Source organism: Octodon degus, unplaced genomic scaffold, assembly GCF_000260255.1.
Source record: "Octodon degus isolate 3935 unplaced genomic scaffold, OctDeg1.0 scaffold00030, whole genome shotgun sequence".
NCBI classification, from domain to species: domain Eukaryota; kingdom Metazoa; phylum Chordata; class Mammalia; order Rodentia; family Octodontidae; genus Octodon; species Octodon degus.
The window spans coordinates 20,181,253-20,202,860 of NW_004524606.1; the positions used below are offsets into that span (position 1 = coordinate 20,181,253).

Sequence of the window (21,608 nt, forward strand, 5' to 3'; positions counted from 1 at the left end):
GGCGGCCCGAGGGGCTGGGAGAGGGTCCGGCCCACGCTGCGCCTGGGCTGGGACTGGTCCCGCCGGCGCAGGGTAGCAGGAAACTCTCCACACACTCACCGGACCTGGGCTAGGACTGGGTCTGCACCTCTTTCTTGACACATGCTCTTTCTTTATGTATGAACTTTAAAAATTCTATAGCAAATCCTTTTAATGCTTCTAGTTTTTTTTTTTTTTTTTTTTTTTTTTTTTTTTTTTTTTTTGCGGAACTGGGGATTGAACTCAGGCCCTTGTGCTTGCCAGGCAAGTGCTTATTATACTGAGCCATCTCCCTGGCCCCTAGTTTTTTTTAAAGCTGCAGGTGTTTATTAAAGATTATGATGAAACCTTAATGTTACTAATAAATGTAGTCATGCACTAAATTTGACAAGGTAGCAAACACTTTGCCAGAGTTCTAGGACACAAAGATTTCTTTTTCCAATTTATTCATTTATTGTACCCTAATGCCAACAAAAGCCTAACTAGTTTTTTCATTTGGTTTTAATGGTTTAATTCAAAATGCAGTAGTTTAGAATCTACATGACTGCTTTTGAGGTGCTATATATCCTGATGGAATAAGTAAAACTTAACCACTAACTTGAAAAATGAACTGATGAAAACCAGAGCATTATCAAGAAAAGCGGGTACACCACCAATTCTGCCACCTTGTAATTTTGCTGCTAACGTGGGGGGCCTTGCTTCCAGGAGCCTGACATTTCAGGAGTGGTGCTCAGCCCAGCAGTATATAGCAGTGCTCGAGTGGTCTGTGTGGAGCAGTACAATATGTAAGGTGAAATATATCCTGTGTGTTTGAGTGGGTCTGTTTGCCTCCCAGATGAAGGGAAGGCACTATTTTATTAAAAGCCAGGTGTTTGGGAGCAGAAATTTCTGTTTGGGTTGACTTTTGAGACTTGGGAAAGAAGAATAGTAGAGTGAGGGGAGCAGTAAACATTTGAGGTGATGGAGGAAATGGGCTGGTAGAGTTGTCTGTTACCTGTTGTAATGACACGTGACAAAGCTGGGACTGAAAGTTAGCTATATTGATTCAGTTTTAAGTAGCCCAGTGGGTAGATGTTTTGTAGAATTTGTCCAGCTGTTGTATTGAGAGTTTAAATGATCTTTCTAAGGTTTTCAAAATTTATTTTAAGGCTGCAGAAAAATTGTATATTGTCTGGGGTGCCATGTGATTGTTCAATAATGTATGCATTAGTGATGTCTGAATTGTGTAGGGCCAGTGAAATAGCTCAGTAGAATAAGCTCTTGCATGGCAAGCACAAGCGCCTGAGTTCAATCCCTGGTACCACCAAAAAAAAAAAAAAAGAAAAGAAAAGAAAAAAAATTGTGTAATCTGTAATGTTTATGTATGCATTATATCATGTGAAACATGCTTGGGTTTTTTTTTTATATGTTTTATATTTTTTGTCGGTAGTGAGAACATTTATTTTTGTGTGTAGTAAGAACATTTAAACTATTTCTAGCTTTTTGAAATATATGATATGTTATCATTATCTGTAGTCACCCTATAGATTTAAAATTATTTTTCTGGGTTTACATATCATTGCTTCCAAGGGCTATTACTGGTCATGTTGTACCCCACATTACTTCCTCTGTTTGGAACATCATATAGTTATTGGACAAAGTCTTTAATGTTTGTTTTTTAGTTTATCTTTTACTTCTTTTTTGTTGAATAAGAGTGATCAAGAAAGAGCAAGCAGCAAATTAGCTTTATGGGTTTGTAAGACCACAGAGAAACGAGTGCAGTGCTTTAGCTGTTCATAAGCTAGTATGGTACATATTCAGTATGTGTATTGTTGCAAATTAAGGAGTAGGAATTTGATGCTAATCATTATTGGATCATTGGTGAAACATACTTTTAAAGTTGACCTTCCGACCTTAAATACCCTATGTATGATTTATGATATTTTGGTTTTTTGTGTTTGTGTGGTGCTGGTGCTTGAACTAGTGCTTCACTTAGATTGATTACACACCAGCACTGAGTTGTATCCCTAGCCTTTTAACCACTTTTAAGTGTGCAATTCCATAGTATTAAGTATGTCCATTATATTTATTTTGTAATTAATTATCTCACTATTCAGCTCTTAGAATTTTGGGATTTTTTTGGTTTTGTTTTTGCTTTAAGAGGGGGCCTGCCCATTAGCTCAGTTGTTTAAGTGCCTGCTTAACAAAGCAGTCAGGCTCAGGATACTGTAGTTCAATCCCCAGATCCTCATGCCTTGCTAGACTTGCCCTTAAGGCATCCTGAGCCAGTCCCCCCCCCCCAAAAAAAAAAATCCTTTTGCTTTTTGAAGTAGGCTCTCACTTTATAGTCTAGGCTGGCCTTGACCTTATGATCCTCCTGCTTCAGTCTGGAGTCTGGGATTACGGGTGTGTGCCGCCACATCTGGTTTAGAAAGGTTTCTTTCTCTTTTTCTCTTTCTCGTTCTCATTCTCTCGTTCGTTCTCTCTCTCTCTCTCTCTCTCTCTCTCTCTCTCTCTCTCTCTCTCTCTCTCTTTCTCTTTCTCTTTCTCTTTCTCATCTCTCTCTCTCCTCCCCCCACCCCCTTGTGCTACTAGGGATTGATTGCAGGACCTTCACATTGAGCTGTCCCTCCAGCTTTAAAACCAAACCCAAACAAAACTCTTTAAAATACTAGTTTCACTAAGTTGGCTAGGATAGACTTAAACTTGAAATCAGCACCTGCCTTAGCCACCCAGGGTGCTGGCATGTACCACCAAGTCTGGCTCCCAGCTTAGATTTTTTTTTTTTTTTTTCAGTGTTGTGAAATTTTCAGTTGAAGCTGTATTTGCTGACTCTTAAATCTTTTGTTTTCTTGCCTCTGGGCACAACCATTCTTTTTCCTTTCTTTCTACTTTTGATATTGAGCAGTGAACCCAGTCTTCATGCCTGTTAAGTGCATGGACATTTAAGACTGAATATGTATCACATTTATTTATTCATTTGCTTATAAATATTGTGAGTTTCTTCTGCCTTTTCGCTATTGTGAATCATCCTGTTAGCATGATGTACAAAATTTCTTTGTGTTTTTTCAACTTTTCGTGTTATGTATCCAGAAGCTAAGCTAGAAGTACTAAGTCATAATGTATATTAGTCCATTTTGTGTTACTGTAATGAAATCCTCAAGACTGGGTAAATTTATAACTGTGAAAGGTATGGTTCTATTGCCAGGGAGAGACAGTATCATGAGAAAAGAAAAGGTTTTATTAGCAACAAGTTGACCTGTTAGAATATGGAAGACAGCCATACATGGTGATATATGCCTATAGTCCCAGCAGTGTAGGAGGTGGAGGTAAAAAGTGTTGTAAGTTTGAGCCCATCCTGAGCAACTTAATGAGACCCTGTCTGAAAATAAAAGCCCCATATGAATGCTCCAGGTTCAACCCCTAGTACTACCACCAAAAGATGTGGAAATTGGAAAGGTTGACACCTGTAGCTGTCTTGCTACCTGCTCAAAGTTTGAACCATCTTTTGTGAGACTGTTAAATGTCAGATTGCAGTCTCAAATAGGTAGGCACCAGGGTACTTCATTAGTCTTTGAAAATGGACAGTTCTGAAACATAGGTTGTGAATGTCGTATTTCAGTCTGGAGATCACTGAGCATCTTGGACCTGTGAAACTAACAAAACATGATTGTTCAGAGGCTTGTTTGAAGGTCAGTGCGTCTGGTTTCCATTATAGCCAGTCAGTATTTTCATGATAGATACCCTGTTGTTGTGACCTTTCCTGGAAATGGAGACTTTGCCAGGCAAGAGTTAGTGTATTTCAGTTAATTGTACATTTTAGTCATGAAAATGTGGAGCAAGGAGCTGGGAACAAAGTTACGCTAGTAAATTTTTAAGAAAATCATACAAGGTCATGCTCCCGAATATCTAAACTCGCTGAACCTTGCCTTTAAAGATATCACCACCTTCAACCCTGCTTCATTGGATGCCCAAACTTTCAAAATATGAACCTTTGGGGATGCATGAAATTACATGCAACCCATACTGTGTGTTAATCTTAGAATCTAGGAAACTACCACCATATATGGTTTTTCATGGCATTTGTATGATTTTATCTTCTTTCAGAGTAGTGCACAAGGGTTCCAGTTTCTTTACATTGAGTTTTTAAAGAACTTTATTTATAGCTATTCTTTTTTAAAAATATTTTAATGAAAGCATCTTCTCACCAACTTCACTTTTTTTTTTTTTTTTTTTTTTACTATGTAGTTTAGCCTGGCCTCAAACTCACAGCAATCCTCCTGGGAGTACCACTATGTAGTGTAGGCTGGGATCATAGGACTGCACCACCATGTGCAGCTTCCCAAGAACTTTAAATGTAATTTGCATTTTTAAAATATGAAGCTGTTGTGGCATCAGGACTTGTCTCCTGCTCCACAGGGTTTTTTTCAGGCAAGGTCTTACTTTGTTATTAGGCTAGTCTTGAACTACGTAGCCTGGGTCTGTCCTTGAACTTGCAAGGATTCTTCTGCCTTAGCCCCCTGAGTGCTGGGCTTACAGGTATCCACAGGTATCCTTCAGATGCCCCTGCACTGCTAACACCCCAGTACTTTTGAGGCATGTGTTACCCATGTTCTCTTCTGTAGGAAGTCCTTGCTGCAGCTTCAGGGGCTCGATTCTTATGAGATGCTTAACCACTTTCAGCTTTGCATTTACTGAAGGGATGTTCTTATGAATTTGAGGAGTGTGTGCTTTTTCTAATCCAAGCATCTTGATTACATCTTTTCCCCAATATGGTCGTCTTATTGTACTTTTTATTCTGGTAACAACATGTGGTTTATGAGGGTGCTGTGGATCCCCACCATACTTTTCATGATCTTCGGGTGAAGGCTGAAAAACTTCATCTGGAATTCTTGATTTGGTAACTTCGTGAGGAATCCAGTCTGTACCCATGACAGATTCCACACGTTTTGTCACAGTCTGTAGCCTGCCTGGGGGCTTGTGAACTACTGAATGCAAAATCCCTGCCATGGTGTTGTAATTATTTGTCTTCAGAGGTTGTAGGAAGCAAACAGATGTACTGGTGAAATGCTCTGGAAATGGACAGGTTCTCCCCTTCTTTGGTGCGGTGCCCACTAAAGTCCAGCCTGAACTTACGCACAAAGCAGAAGCCACATTTATAGCCATTCTAATGGGTGTGAGATGGTATCTTGTTTGGTTTTGATTTGTGTTACTCTAATGATTAATGATGTTGCACATGTTTTCATGTTTTTCATTAGCTACTTCTGTACTATCCATTATAATTTTTATATAGTTTTGATTTCATGACTTTTGTATGTTAATCATACATATTAAAATTGAGAATTGTAATGTTTATTAGAAGTAAAAGTGATGATTATACCAGGAGTTATGATGAGGTTTTTTCAGAGCCCAACCAAAACTGCACTGGAAGGGTGGGGAAGAACTTTTGGAGTTCTGTAGGGGAAGTTTATAAAATTAGAATTCAGTATACTCAGGACTTAGTTATGGACTGTGTTATGGCAGCTATAATGTCACAATGAACAACTAGACATTGTTAGGCTTTTGAAATAGTTTTATTTGTTGAATCATGTTTTGTTTTTTTTCCTAATGGGGATTGAGCTCAGGACCTTGTGCTTGCCAGGCATGTGCTTATGGCTCTGAGCTGTTTCCCCAGACCCTATTTGTTTAATCAGTCCCTTAAAGTAGTCTTGTTTTTAAAAATGCTACAGTTTTTTGTTGAAGTACTAGTTAAAAACAAGAGTCAGATTAACTGAGAAATTAATATTTGGTAAAGTGGCTAGGAGACAAGTAAATAGACTTGGTATTAACTGTGGGTCATTAGGATGTAGTTTATGATACCATACAGTAATGACCTGCTCCTAATTTGTTGGGAAAGAGTGGATTTTTAAATTAGTGGCAGAATGATTATTAATTTTCAATTTGGAAGTAAGCTTCAAGTTTATAATAAAATTCTAGGTTGGTAAAGATTTTAAATGAAAATTTATAAAAATACAATTGCATAGTGTTGAATTTTTGACTTAGGCTATTGGGATTGGAAGCCAAAAGGAGAATAAAATTGATTTTATAAAAGGGAGAACTTCTTTGTGACTGTTTTTTAAATGTTATTAAAAAACATATTCAGAAAAATAGTTCAGTCAGCTTTAACATTTGTTGTCAAAATATTTTAAATGCTTACTGAAGTTTACTTCTGATTTTCTGCTCTGTATGAGTAGATGGGAAAATGTATACAATTTCATAATTGTAACATTTGGCTTGGGGAGGTTGGGGGTTGGTACTGGGTGTTCAGCCCAGGGCTTTCTTAACACGGAGCTAGATTTCCAGCGATCTGTCTTAATCTACTTAATTTTGAGACAAGGTGTTGCTTAGTTACCTCAAACTTGTGATACTCCTGCCTCAGTCTTCCATAGTATGGGGATTATAGTCATGTACCATTGTGCCAGTGTTCTTTCTTTTAGTTTAAGGAAATCTATTAAAAAATTGCCTCACTTCCAAAAATGTCCTTTTTCTAATGAATATGTTTTCATATAAACAACATACTGTAATATGTTTCTTTAAGAATTATGGCTTTCTGGAATATTTTCTCTTAATAGATAGTTACCATCACTAAAAAGTTATCTACTAAAATGGATACATATAGGATTTTGGCACTAGAAATTTGTGCATGTTACTGCTTTTTATAAATATTGATTACTCTAATATGAAATTTTTTCTTTTTGTTTAGTCAGGTCAATTCAGTGAAGATATGATACCCACAGTGGGCTTCAATATGAGGAAAGTAACGAAAGGTAACGTCACAATAAAGGTACGTCATCATCTTGTACTCAGTTTTATTACCATATACAGCTAAAAATCTGTTTGTCTGGTTTTAAGTATTATTTTAAGTTCCTAAATAATGAATAGGTATGTAATAAAAGGCTGTAAGTCAATTATTTTTGTTTCTCTAATAGATCAAAATGTGCGAGCATTGAAATGTTAAATCAAAAACAGATTAGCAGAAGGTATCCCCAGGAAATAAGGATTTCATTTTAGCCAGGTGTTGTAGTTTGCACCTGTAATCCCTGCATTCTGGGATACTGAAGGAGAAGGATCACAAGTTTGAGTCCTGCCTGAGTAAGTTAGTGACATTGAAATATTGTCTTTAGAAAAGAAAGATGTGCTGGGTACATTTTGGTACATAAGCCATTGGTTCAATCTGTGGTAATGCAAATGAAAAAATAAAATAGATTCCATATTTAGTGTTTGGGTTGTAATATCACATTGTTTCACAAAAAACTTTATGTTGAAAGGTAATTTTTTTTATAATATTGTAGTTTATTTGTGGTAGCAAATATTATAACCCAGTTTCCTCTTTCTTTACTGCTAAGCTTTAAATGGAAACTATAAAAATAGGAAAAAGCCAGTACTTTAACGTACTATAGTTTTCCTTTTATAATGAATTTAATAAATTTAAATGCTGGGCTTTTGGACTGTTTATAAGGAGAAATATTTTGCCTTTTGGGGGTGGGGGAACAGTGCCTTCACACTCATTTATATCCCCAGTCTATTTGATTTTTTATTTTTTGAGGACAAGGTCTTGCTAAGTGTGAAACTGCTCTGGTGTACCTTTTGTCTTTTTGAGACAGGGTCTGTCTATGTAGTTCAGGCTGGCCTTGAGCTTACTTTGTAGCTCAGGCTGACCTTGAACTCACAAATGATCATCCTGCCTCAACCTCCTGAGTGCTGGGATTACAGGCGTGCATTACCATTCTCAGCTCCTGGTATACTTTACACATGTTCGCCTCGACTTCCCAGAGTGCTGGAATTATGGGTATGTCTCATGCCTAATTTTGTTTATTGTGGTGGTATTTGTTATTTTAGCTCTGTAGTCAATGTGGCTTCTGTAGAACCATGTTGCCTGGTTCATGGGTTTCACAAAATCTGCTCACTAAACTCTGGCTTTTTTTTTTAGTACTGGGTCTACAGGGTCTCACTACATAGATTAGACTCATAGTGATCCTCCTGTTTTCAGCCTCCTAAGTCCTGGAGTTACAGGCACATGCCGCCATGCCCAGTCCAGTCGCTCTCTCACCATACCGCAAGGGCAGGGCTGGCACAGCACACCCCGGTTGCTGCATCTGCCTAAGCAGGCACTTTAATCCGCTGAGCTATCTGCCCGGCCCACTGTGGCTTTTCTGATAAAACATCTAATTTAGTTCTGTATGATACATTTTACTTACATCTATGACTAAATTGGAAACCTTGGAAATAAATATCATGACTTAACAGGTAGCCTCATATCCAGCATGGTACCCAACAAAATAGAGATGATAATAAAATTATTTTGAAAAACACCTATCTAGGATTGGTGGCTTTCTTATTTATGTCATAATTTTAAAATATTGGATGGTAATGTAATAAATCAGAAAATTAAATTTAAAGAGTCTCTAAACTATTATTTTCCTTTTTGGCATTCAAATCTGGATGATGCTTGGTTCTATAGATTTTTAAATTAAAGAACTAAATGTGGTGGGGCATGCCTGTATTCCCAACACTAGATGCTGAGGCAGGAGGATCATGGTGAGTTTGAAGTCAACCTGGGCTACATTGTGAGTTCAAGACCAGCCTAAACTACACAGGGAAAACCTGTCTTAGAAAACGAAAACAGATTTATCTTAAAATGTGTACTTTCAGCATTAGAAGCATAGTTGTTAACAAGCAGAGAAAGTACTGCGCGTAAACTAAATCTCTGCCAAAGGTGAATTTTAAATGTAGTATAAGCATATTAAAGATAGACCTAAAATTTAGTAGTGTTTCAAGAATTCCCAGATTGAGTTTGTTTGCGCTGAAGTGACTTTTTCTAAATTAGTACATGTAGTGATACACAGTGAATACATGTATTGTGGGAAAGTCAGAAACCACACGTCACACTTTAATCCTTTTTACTTCCGTGAGCTCAAGATTTTAGAAGCACTTTGGCTATAATGTTGTGAAGTTGAATATATCCTTTTGACATTTTCCTTTGGTATTTCCTCCAGTAAATGACCTGAAATCTTTTTAAGAATTGTCTTTCTTGATTTAAAGATCTGGGACATAGGAGGACAGCCCCGATTCCGGAGCATGTGGGAACGGTATTGCAGAGGAGTCAATGCTATTGTGTAAGCTTCTTCTTGTATGTTTTTTAAATCAGGCCTTCAAGCAGGAAATCTTTGGGGCTGGGGAGATAGCTCAGTGGAATAAGCACTTGGCCTGGCAAGCGCAAGGACCTGAGTTCAATCCCCGGTTCCGGGAAAAAAAAAAATAAAAGAAGGAAATCTTTAATACTTCTAAAGGCTTAATCTTTATCATAGCCAATAAATATATTTCTTTGCTAATTTCTTTGTGTAATTAACATTAAATTTAAAAAAATTAATCATAGGATGGGAGCTTTATGACTTGTTTATAGCTAAGGGCTACAGGATATGTTTTACTAGCATGTATTAGTCTCTGGACAATCTAGTTGAAACTATAGATAATGAAATTTTTCTTTATTTAGGACTTTATTTTGATTACCAACTTGAATAATGTAAATATTAAGTAAAAACCTATAATCCTAGTTTTCATCAATGCATATGGAAAAGATATATTTTTTTTAAGTTACATGATAGATGCTGCAGATCGTGAAAAGATAGAAGCTTCTCGAAATGAACTACACAACCTTCTAGATAAACCACAGTTACAAGGAATTCCAGTAAGTAAGGAGTATTTGTTATTTTATGTTTGTCATTATACAATAACAGTTATGCCTTGGTGTCTGTGCAGATTGCTTACAAGGCTCCCCTTAGATACAAAAATCTGCCTATTTTTGATCCTTTAGGTAAGTTATGGTAATACTTGCATAATACCATTTGCATTATGATAATATGCACATCCTTTCTTGCACTTTAAATCATCTTAAAAATACCTCATACAATGTAAATGTTATACAAATAGTTGTTATTCTGTAATGTTTAGGGAATACTGATAAGAAACGAAGTCTGTCATGTTCAGTATAATTGAATGTTTTTGTAATAGATTCGATCCCTATTTGATTGACTCCGTGAATGTAGATAAATGTTTTCTAAAATCTAGGAGGCTTATGTTTATTGAATATCTGCCATATCTAGGGCATTGTGTTATTATGAATGTCTTAACCAGGTATGTACTAAATTACTATGTTACAGGAACCAACATCAGTTCTGGGGATATGGTTATAAACAGAAGTTAATAGGAACATATTGCATACCATCATGGAACTTACGCTTTAGTGGAAACAGATGATTTGAAAACACTTGAATAATGCAGCTCTGATAATGGCTATGGAGGTGCAAGGGGCTTTCAGAGGTGTAAAGTAGAGGAGAGATTTGCACTAGTTTGAAGGGGAAAAGGAAGACATTCTCTGAGCAAGCAATTGGTGACCTGAGATCTGAATGGTGTATAGGAATGTGTTTTTTGGGGGAAGTGAATCTAGGCAGAGGCCCCTTGGTGGTAAGAAGCAGGCACCCTAGTCTCTAGAGCACAAAACAGAGTAGGAAGGGTGAGATAGAGTGTGGTATACCAGCTGGGAGACAGTAGGAGGATGTGTGGAAAACCAATAAAACTTCTGTATTGTTTTGTTTTGCTATGCTATGCTGTGTAGTTCAGGCTGGCCTTGAGGTCAGCATAACCCAGGCAATCCTTCTGCCTTGACTTCCCAAGCGCAGAGAGTGTAGGCATGTGTCACCATACTTGGCTCCAATGAAGTGTTTTAAATGGTCAAATTTATGATTTGACTATATCACTCTGTTATTTAAGAGTGAATTAAAGTGGTCAGGAAGAGACTAGGGATTTAGTTTTAGGAGATTGTTTTAGTAATGCTGGCAGTGCTTTGCATTAGGGTGGTACCAAAGACAAGATGGGAAGAAAGAAATAGATTTTAGAGATATTTTGGAATGTACTACCTTAGACTGTTAATGGATCAGAAGAGAAAGGGTAAAGATAATTCCTAGTTGCAGGCTCTTGCAGTTTAATAGAAGATGGTGCTAATAATTGACCTACGGAATGCTGGATATAGGCCAGGCTTTAGCCTATGATGATCTTATAAAGGTCAAATACTTCGAGTATATTACCTCAGTGAAGCCTCACAACATATTTAGATTTGTGGTATTATCTCTCCTTTATATATAATAATTGTTAAACATTTAAGATCACATGAATATTTATTAGTAAGTTGCACAGCCACATTTTAAATCTGTATCTAAACAGTAAATGAAAAAGATACCCAGAATCTGTGCCTGCTTGTCTCACAATATCTTGATGTTGACTTGTATTTTGTTTTATGGGATTTTTTTCATACTACTTTGTAGCTCTTGTCTGTATTGAAGTCTTTTAGAAAGAATTCTACTTCAGTTGTAGAATCTCATGAGATTTTGACATACTCCTTTTGCTAATTACTATAACTGAAGAAGTCCGTGTTAATTTAAAATAATTGTGCTTGAAAATCATACACTTATGGGGCTGGCGAGATAGCTCAGTGGACTAAAGCGCCTGCTTAGGCAAGCACAGGGACCACAGTTCAATCCCTGGCACCACATGCTGTGCCATTCCCACCCCCAGGGCGGACTGAGCCAGCCAGAGTCTGGGCATAGTGGCTCACACCTGCAGTCCTAGCACTGGGGAGGCTGAAAGCACAAGGATCACAAGTCAGAGCTGTGTAATGAGACTCTGCAGCAACCACATACTTTAAAAAAAAAAGAACAGAAAAGAAAAGCATATATAAAATTAGGCTCACTGTGAAAAACAAAATCTGTTTCACTTAACTTGCAAGCTTATTTTTCTTCTGTAGTAAAGACTGGTTGCATAGACTGCAAGTAAAAACCTATTTTAACTTGATCACCATGAAGGTCTTAGTTGAAGCCAATAGAAAACTAATTTAACAGGTCTGGACATGTTCAGTGGTAGAGTATTTGCCTAGCATACATGAGTTTCAATTCCAAGCACCTCATAAAAAAAAAAAAAAAAAAATTAAAGCTGATTTACGTAGGAAGGAATTCATTGGGAGGGTATTGGTTAGCTCACAGAATCTCTGGGAAGGATATACAAAACCAAACTCAGAACATAATGTGGGACATGGAGAGCTGAGCAGCAGCCAGAGTCACAACCAAAATCCATACCATAGTGTGGGTTTGATGGCAGCTTTCAGTTTCTGAGCAGTGAACATAGTTGTTCTAATTGGAGGTATGTGTGCATGGTGTGTTCTCTCCTTGCATCGCTGAGTCCATATTCAGTGTATTGCTTGATACTAGACTATGTGCCCGTGTTGTAGATGAAAGAAAGCCGGGAAAGAAGTCAATTAGGAAGCAAGTAGCTTTATTGAGAGGAAGGCACATAAGATACAGAAAACATGCTAAGTGACTGTGCACACCATTGACCATGGTATATGATTAGAAACTCAGCGTGGTGCAGCTTGAGAACTGGAGTGACTTCCTCACAGTGTGGAGAGGGGTGAAAGCGAGGGACAGGAAAATGCTTAAGTATACTGCCATTTGGCCCGTGGCGCTCTGATATCTTGAGTCTAAACCTATGAGGGTATTGATCTGGGATTGAGATGGGGAAAATATTAGTGAAAAAGAGGCATGACATGGACATAGGATGTACTTTGAATGGATCGATAAGGGTATGTGTTCTGATTTGGAGTACGGATGCTATGAAGTAGGAATATTACCCATACTCTACTTTCTGTAGAGGAGAAAGTTATGTGGAAAGAAAATGCTACTGAAAAGGCTGTTCCTTCTGTTTTGGGGTTTGGTTTTCTTCTCCTTTCTTTCTCTGGCCTTTGCAGTGAATTACATCCTTGTAAGAGGGAGTAGGGGTCAGCAGACCACCCGGCTTATATAAAAGCAACATGGTGTGGAATTTATTGGTACAGGCAGACAGAAAGCAAAAAACTTTTTGTAAGGAATTGTTCCCCTTTTATAGAGATGGAAGGAAGGCAGGGCATATTAAGTGGGAAGATTTCAATAAACATCTGCTCAGGGTTCTCTGTGTTACACGTCTGTAAGTAGAGTCCTTGAAAATCCATTGCAAATTTATGGGTGGCTCCAGATGTCCCCAAGAACTGCACAATTCTTTGTGCTGTCTTACTCTTTATGACATCCTGTGTTTGCTGATGAGGGCTTCAGTGCTGACCTATGTTCCCTGCTGAGAATAGTGCTTCTGCTGCCAAGTTGGTTGGGGGCTAGGAGAGTTAGAGGCTTATAATCCTCAGCCCTTTTTTTATGTTTTTTACTTTTTTTTTTTTAAGTTTTACTAAAGTTTAATGGAACAATTATCTTTGTTAACCCCAGTACAAAAATACAGTTGGTGACTTGACAAAAATGGCTCCATGAAGGGCTTGAAAGTTAGTTTCTCCAAGTCAGGAGGGAAAGCATGCTTCCAGTGGGGGCTGAATCCAAGCACACAGCCTCCTGTACACGCGTGCGTGCAAACAGGGCAAGCTGAGCACAGAGGAAGGAGGTCGTAGGGACCCAGTAAAAACTTTAAGATTTTTTCCCAGGAAGAAAAAAAAAACAAAAAAAACTGGCTGGTCTCCTTGATGAGTGATACAGTTACCAATTGGTTGTTTAGGACTTGCTGTTTTCAAAAAAAAAAAAAAAAAAATTATAAGCTGCCCTGCAATGTTAATATTGTAAAAAAGATGCTACTCGTCTTCTTTCACCAGTAAGGTGAATAACGCTGGAGGAACTGCGAAAAGACTCAAATACTGAAATGTGAGGAGTAAATCTCCAAGTGGCTCAAGTTTTGTGTCATCAAGTTTCACTCTTCACTTTCAAAGACAAATGGACATTTAGGTGACAGGTAGCAGGAGAAGGAAGTCTGCCACACTGTTAGATCCATATGGATGCCAGAGAGCTTTTGTTCGCAGACTTCTTCCACAGTGAGAGAGCGCCTTCCAGCATAGGTAGAAGCAAGATTTTCTGGTTGATTTAATTGTTCTGGGTGATTCCCCAATATTCCTTCCCTTGCTGCCTTCCTTCTGGAACACTGACTTTGATGAAAGAAGGGGTACATTCATGTTACAACTCGTCTTCAAGATGTTTCTCTCTGAAGGCATCACCTGTCAGCCTTTCTTGAGCTTCTTTCATTCCCTGAACAACTTGCTCAGCACTGACATAGAAATTCTTGTAGCTGGGTTTTCCATTATCATTGATTTCAGAACGCACCTTGCCACTGGGATCCAAAAAAAGGATTTGTGGAATATAACCACCATCAGGACTAAAATCTTCATCTTTGGGTTCTTCTTCATCCTCAAGATTTACCATAACAAAATTATGGGAAAGTTCTGAAATTTCTTTAGATTCTGCAAATTTGGGCTTTAAAGCTTTGCAAGCACCACACCAAGACTGATGAATAATCATCATCAGAGGCAATCCACTTCTTCCACAAGCTAGTTAGTCCTCTCATATGAGCTCCCATGTTTTTTACTTTGAGACAGTATCTACGTTGCTTCAGCTAGCCTTGAAATTCTCCTTGGAATTCTCTGCCTCAGTCTCCCAGAGTGATAGGATTCCAGGTGTGCACTACCATGACTGGTTTTGCTCTACTAGCCTTTGGAATACTTAACAAGTAGTTGATGACATTCACAGTATTGTATATGACTGTTCATCTTGATGTTCACACTTAACCATTGGATTAGAGTGGATCCTGTATGTATTTAGTGTATTTTGTATTTATGGTGCTGCTTATTCAGCCTGGAGCACGTGGTCTGTCACAGGGTACACTGCTAATCCCTGGGTTTAGAAATTTAAATCATATTTAGCAACTAGAGTGGTGCCCACACCTGTAATCCTAGCACTCTGAAGGCTGAAGCAGGGAAGCCTAGGCTACACAGAAACCCTCAAGGGGCAGGGTTGGGGTAAAAAGAAACAAAGAACTCTAGTCACATATTCTTATGATGAATTGTTGGCTGATTAAAAATGGTTTTTCAGTCTGGGGATGTAACTTAATGGTTAGAGTGCTTGTTGAGCATTCTTGAATCTTTGGGTTTGATCCCTAGCAACATACGCAGGTGGGCACATGTTTGTGCACACACACAAACATGGACAGAGGTTTACTACCCTTGGGTAAGATCATAAATTTGATTATGATTACTAAGAGTACCAGAAGCAAGCATGGCACACATCTGTATTTTATAGCCTGAAGTAGGAAGATCACAAGCTTGAGCTGGGCAATTTGGTAGCTAATAGAGATCTTGTATCAGTGTAAATGGTTTTTAAAAAAGAAAGGTAGGCTGGCCTATAGCTCAGTGAAAAGCCCTGGGTTCAGTCCTCATTACAAGCCCCCCCCCCCAAAAAAAAAGGGTCTACATACAGCATAGACTTAGGTGTTTGTTTTTTTAAAGTGCTAGTAGTTGAACTAGGGCCTTTCACAAGTGCTCTACCACTGAGCTACAGTCCAAGACTTACAGTGTTCTTTTTAAAAACACATCAAGATGTTTATTAGGCAGGAACTTAAGAGCAAACATTCAGTGAAATATAGTGCAGGATCTCGAGAGAGGCTCTTGCTACATTCTGCAGCTGGGAATATTAATATGTATTTGGTGGGAGAAATCTGTGAAATTTGAATATAATATGGGAAGTTTCATTTAGGGTCTTAGGAAAAGGGTGCCCTACCCACAGACAGTAATGGCCCAATCATAGGAAAGGTCTGTTTTATAGGTAAAAATCCATTTTCAGTAAAAAAAAAAAAGGAATGGCTAAACACATTTGCACATGAAAATGGATTGTCTAGGGCTTGTTTTCTGGGCAGAAAAGAAATATATTTTGGACTAGGCTTGTGTCCTAAAGTAATTGTGATTTTGCTTGTTGCCCTTGTACCTACATTTCTTCTGCCCTACATCATTCCCCACAGGACATGGATCCTCTATTCTTAAGTGGATGTTGAAGGGCCAGAAGTCTGCCACCTTTTAACTGCCGCAGGCAGAGGGGGGAGCTGTGCCTGCCTTGCCAGGAATCAAAAATCTCACCCTGTCTGATGTAAAGGTGACAAAGGAAGATGGGTCAGATTGTTTGATGGATCATCTTCCTTTGATAGTCTTAGAACAGAGTATAAGAGCATTAGCATGTTCTTGGTGCTTTAAGCTTCCTGATATGTCTACATTAAACAAGCAGGAGTTACATATTAAAAGTAGATTATTGCTGAATAGTCACTCAAAAAATAAGCAGTAGAAGTCTGTAGTGTAGAATCTTATCTGTAATATGAACCCTATTTGTTTTGAGGTTTTATCCAAGACTTAGTCTTTAAAATAGAAGTTGAGAACCACATACTGAATTCAGATTACGTTTGCTATGGTAATTAAGTGAATGCTGATATGAATAATTGAATAAAGAAAATGGGCCACCACTTATACAAATAATGCATCATGTTAAAGTATGTGTTAACATACTGATTTTTACATTTTCATACATTGATGTGTGTCTGATGTTTTTTATATGAAATTTTATCTTTAATATCCTTTCTGTTTAAAGGTACTAGTACTTGGAAATAAGAGAGATCTTCCAAATGCCTTGGATGAGAAACAGCTAATTGAAAAAATGTATGTTTAAGAATGAGTAATATTATTTTAAAACTTTGATTCTCAATTTTATTGTTTTCTTATTGTTTAATATTATATTCTTCAGTAATGATCATAACCACGTTTTTAGTAGACAAATTTGGCCTACCAGAGAAATGAATCCCTCAAAGTTTAGTAATTGTAAAACATGTTGTTCAGCCTAGTAATGAAATAACACATAAAAGCGCATCAATTTTCTTTTTTCTATTTTTTTGCGGAACCGAGGATTGAACTTAGGCCCTTGTGCTTCCCAGGCAAGCGCTTATTCTATTGAGCCATCTCCCTGGCCCCTCGATTTTTCAATACCAAAAAAACCCCACGTATAGTTGACCAAGAAATTATAAATATGATAACTATTCTAAGCACAGACTTACTCTCTTAATTCTGCTTCTCATAGGAATCTGTCTGCTATTCAGGATAGAGAAATTTGCTGCTATTCAATTTCTTGCAAAGAAAAAGATAATATAGGTAAGAAATGACTTATGTTTTAAAGAAGTGGGTATCACTGGAAAAATATAGTAATGCTTCTTACTGTTTATTATTCCTATTTCTGTTAAAGAGACTTCGCTCATCATGCAGTGTTGCTATTGCTTCCGGAAACAAATTTATGTATTATACCTATTGACAACAAATATGGCATCTTAAATCTTTTCTGTATTATTTAAAGACATAAATGCAATAAAGCCTTGAAGTTAAACATGTAATACCAATTCATTGTATTTTTACAGAGCTAGCATTTAGCTATGTTTTATAACGAAGTGGCATTTTTGAAATTAGATTTTATAAAACTTGGTCTGTAGGTATTATAACAATTTCTCATTTATTGAGCTCCTATCTTATAAATATATGTAAGCACTCTGTTAGAAGTGGGAACCAAAAAGCACCTTTATCTGCTTGATATCTCTATTAATTTCTTAAAACTCCAAAAGAAAGTACTATAAACTAGATGGTTTAGATTAACCACAGAAACTGATAGCTGGGCATGGCTATGTGTGTGCCTACTATCCCAGCACTCTGGAGGCTGAGACAGGAGTATCACAGTGAGTGAGGCCAACCTGGGCTACACAGTGAGTTCAGTGTCAGCCTGAACTGCAGAGTGAGACTGTCTCAGAAAACCAAAATGAAAAGCCTGGAAGCTAGTCTGGAGGTGTATAGCTCAGTAGTGCTTGCGTTGTGTGCAGGAGGCCTTAGGTTTAATCCCTAGTACTGCACAAGCAAGAAAAAGAATCCAGAAACTTTGTCATGAGCAGGAGCCTAACAACACAAACTTACGGTGTCAGCACTGTCATACACCATCTGTGGGAAGGCTGAGGAGAGGATTCATTCTTGCCTGTTTCTAGCTTGTGCTCCATGCCAGCAGTTCTTGCCATTGCTTGACTTGTTGTGAGCCTCTCTAGTCTGTCTCTAGACAAGAGAGCTTCCTTCTCTTCTTGGTCTCTATGTGCTTTTTCCTGGCTAATCTCACACTTCACATGATTCTCTTCCTTTTGAAAGTACTGTTTTATCTTAAAAGGACGCAAGTCCCTGGAAAATTGGGCCATGCTAACTCAGCATGATATCCTTATAACTACTTCTGAAGGGGACCCTACTTGCATATAAAGTCATATTCTGAGATTGTGGGCTGGTATAACTTTAGAATACTGTTCACTATAGTACATTGAATTTAAAGCATGCTTACATACATACATACATGCATAAATACCTACTTAGAGCTCATTCTTTAGTCTCTTTAACTTGGTGAGGGATCATTTAATGAAAATATAAGGGGGCTGGTGAGATGGCTCAGTGGTTTAAAGCACCTACTTAGAACAAGCTTAGTGGGGCTGGTGAGATGGCTCAGTGGTTTAAAGCACCTACTTAGAATAAGCTTAGCAAAGCACAGGGACTGCGGTTCAATCCCCCAGCACCACATGCCAGCCAGCCCCGCCCCCTGGTGGGCTGAGCTGGACACACACACAAATAAATAATTAAAAAAGAAAATATATTAATGTAATAAGTAGTATATTTCAGAAGATACTCATATTTTCTTTTCTGTAGCCCTAATTCAGTGCACATTTGTTCTCAGCATACTTAACTTTTTTCAAGTTAAATCCAGTCTATTCTCAGACACCTCTGTCCCCACTTCCAGGTATGTTCTAATACTCTGAAAATGTGTATGGTCATGAGTGATTCTGGGCTTCCTCGAAAGATCACCACACAAAAGCAGTGTTAGCCCAGGCAACTATACCATTTGCCATACATTTTCGTCAGTTGAATAGCTAGAATAGGTGACTTGTTATAATATGAACACTGGTATAATTTGAGAACTTTACAAATCAGTTATGGTTACTAAGACTTCATTTGAAGTCTTTTTGTATTATATGTACATGGGAGAAATGCTTGTTAAATTTTAAGATATGCTGCCATGAGAGCAGAGCATTCACTTTATACCAGTGTTTCTCAGCTAGAAATTTTCCTCCCAGGAGACATGTTGACAAAGTTCAGAGGTAGTCTTTTGGTAGTCATAACCAGAAGGGTGAGACTGCCATCTGGTGAGCAGAGACCAGAGATTATACTCAATATTCTGTAGTTATCACAGCAGAAGATTAGTCAAAGAAAATCTTGTTCTGCACTAATTGTAGTCTTAGTGCATTGTGCTATTCTGAAAGTTTATTGCTTCTATTTTCTCTAGTATTTTAGAAAATAGAAAACAAGGGCCAGTGATATAGCTCAGCAGCATAAGTGCCTGTCTGGAAAGTGCAAGGTCCTTTGATTTGTGGTTCTAAAAATAAGAGAAAAAGAGAAACGAAAACAAAAAGCTTTTTTTTCTTAGCGGAACCGGGGAATGAACTCAGGCCCTTGCACTTGTCAGGCAAGCGCTTATTCTACTGAACCATCTCCCTGGCCCCACAAAAAGCTATTAAGGCAAGGAAAAAAATTATTTTACCAGTCTCTCAAACTAGCCAGGTATTTGCCTGGAGTAAATGTCTACTGAGCTCATTTATGCAGGAGATGCACCAGAGATAGTGAGAACTTTAGTTGCTAATTGAGGCTAATACTCATAGCTTGCTGTATGGCTCAGTAGTTACCAGGCTTATAATTTTAGAACGCTTGGTTTACTTAAAATGTCAAGTCTGTGGAAATTGATCTGCTCTTATGAGTCAAAGAAGGTAGTTTGTATATCTGAATGTCTTTTGAGTTATCAAGTTAAGATACCCTTTTTATTTGTTATTTATATTTATTCTTATTATTTCTCTGTGTGTTATTTTTTAATAGCATGTTTTGATTCCAGATTTTTCAAATTATTGAGTTGCTCCCAAAAATTATTTCATTGGACATAGTTGTATACTACACTTTCAACTTCCTTATGCAGCACAGGAAATACCTTTATTTCATTAGGAATGTATTCTCAAATCACATGAAAAGCATTACTTTTGGGAAGATGATCTCTGCAAAGAATTATTTGTATCTTTGACTTTCCGTGACACCTTTTATGTTATATGACTTCTACCTATCTAGGCTTAAGTATTTATTTGTCTTTAGGAGAAAGTTTTTTCTTTGATTTTTAGTGAATCCCTTTGCTTCAGAATTCCTTTTCTCCTTTACTGTGTGTATTGCAATAAGAAATATAGAGGGCCCACTTCAGCAGTTAAGTTAAATCCTTGTTTTTACAACTGTGAATAAGTCCTGTTCATTCAGATCCCAACTCTGTTCTTGGTGTGTCTTATAGTTTCTCTACTCCGAGATACCTAGGAAACTAAAAGATTTAATTTGCATTTACCTTTCAGGCTTGGAGGGTAGAATATTCCTTCTATTAGATTCTCAAATATTCTTTAGGTGGATAAGATGTTTTAAAGAACCCAAGACAGTAACTTGGTTGTCTGAGTCAGCTTCCTTCTCTTCTTGGTCTCTATGTGCTTTTCCTGGCTAATCTCAGCTACTCTAGCTTTAGCTGTCACCTATATTATACTGTTGCAGTCTGCATCTCTTCCTTAGATCTAAAACACTTGCCTAAACACTTGTTTAGGTCTAAAACACTTGTCAGAAGTCTCCATATGTGTTGATTTGCCTACGTTTCGAATTCTTAGTCCTTTCTTTCTTTTTTTTTTTTTTTATTTTTTTAAAAAATATTTATTTATTTATTTATTTATTTATTTATTTATTTTGTGTGTGTGTGTGTGGCCAGCTCAGCCCACCAAGGGGCAGGCTGACTGGCATGTGGTGCTGGGGGACCGCAGTCCCTGTGCTTTGCTTAGCTTAGCTTGTTCTAAGTAGGTGCTTTAGACCACTGAGCCATCTCACCAGCCCCTTAGTCCTTTCTATAGTGATTTTCCTTTAGCCACTGTTTGATTCACACACCTACTATGGCCAGAAGGCTCTTTCTCATCTATGACATTGTTCTGGCTACATTTCTCCTAGTGCTTTTCCGCTCAGGACACTTTTTGCATTTTCACTTGTCACATTGGGGGTGGGTGTGATAGTGGGATATAATGGTCAAGATGCTACAAAATGTTCTACAGAACACAGGATTTAAAGAAAATTTTCTTCCTAAAATGTCACAGGGGCAAAGTTGTGAACTCTAGCGATTGCCTTTACAAGGTGGTCAACCATTTCTACTACTGCCATGGTTTAGCCATGTTTTCTGTATCTCCTAAGAGTCCATAACAGCTGGGCACAGTTGCACATACCTGTAATCTGAGCATTTGGGAGGCTGAGGCTGATATAGTGCTACAAGTTTGAGCCCAGCTGGGGCACTATGGAGAAGTTAAGCCTAGCTCGAACTACGTAGTGAAACCCTGACTCAAAAAACAAAACAACAAAAAAAGCTTTTGAACAGTTCCACTTTGGTTCATGCTCTTTTCGATTCTTCTTGCTTTTGTAGTTTCTTTTGCTTGGCATTCTACAGGGCAGCCTCTTAAATTCAAATGGTTATTTATGTCATTTGTACTATATGTAAGCATTTTGAGGGCAGGGAATTCTATATCTGAATCCCTGGTAACTTGCATGTAGTTCTAGGTATTATAGG

At 37.8% G+C, this 21,608-nt stretch overlaps 1 protein-coding gene and 1 pseudogene across 1 annotated transcript in view; one reads left to right on the forward strand and one right to left on the reverse strand.

Moving 5' to 3' along the window:
* LOC105741959 overlaps positions 1-5,007 on the reverse strand; it is a 9,876-nt pseudogene extending 4,869 nt beyond the window's left edge.
* The window catches only part of Arl8b (ADP ribosylation factor like GTPase 8B), a 50,644-nt gene that overhangs the window by 26,288 nt on the left and 2,748 nt on the right, over positions 1-21,608 (forward strand). The window contains exons 2-6 of the mRNA XM_004629536.2: positions 6,740-6,820; positions 9,079-9,152; positions 9,631-9,724; positions 16,518-16,585; positions 17,001-17,071. Of these exons, the coding sequence (XP_004629593.1) occupies positions 6,740-6,820; positions 9,079-9,152; positions 9,631-9,724; positions 16,518-16,585; positions 17,001-17,071 (388 nt within the window). The remainder of the gene's footprint in view (positions 1-6,739; positions 6,821-9,078; positions 9,153-9,630; positions 9,725-16,517; positions 16,586-17,000; positions 17,072-21,608) is intronic.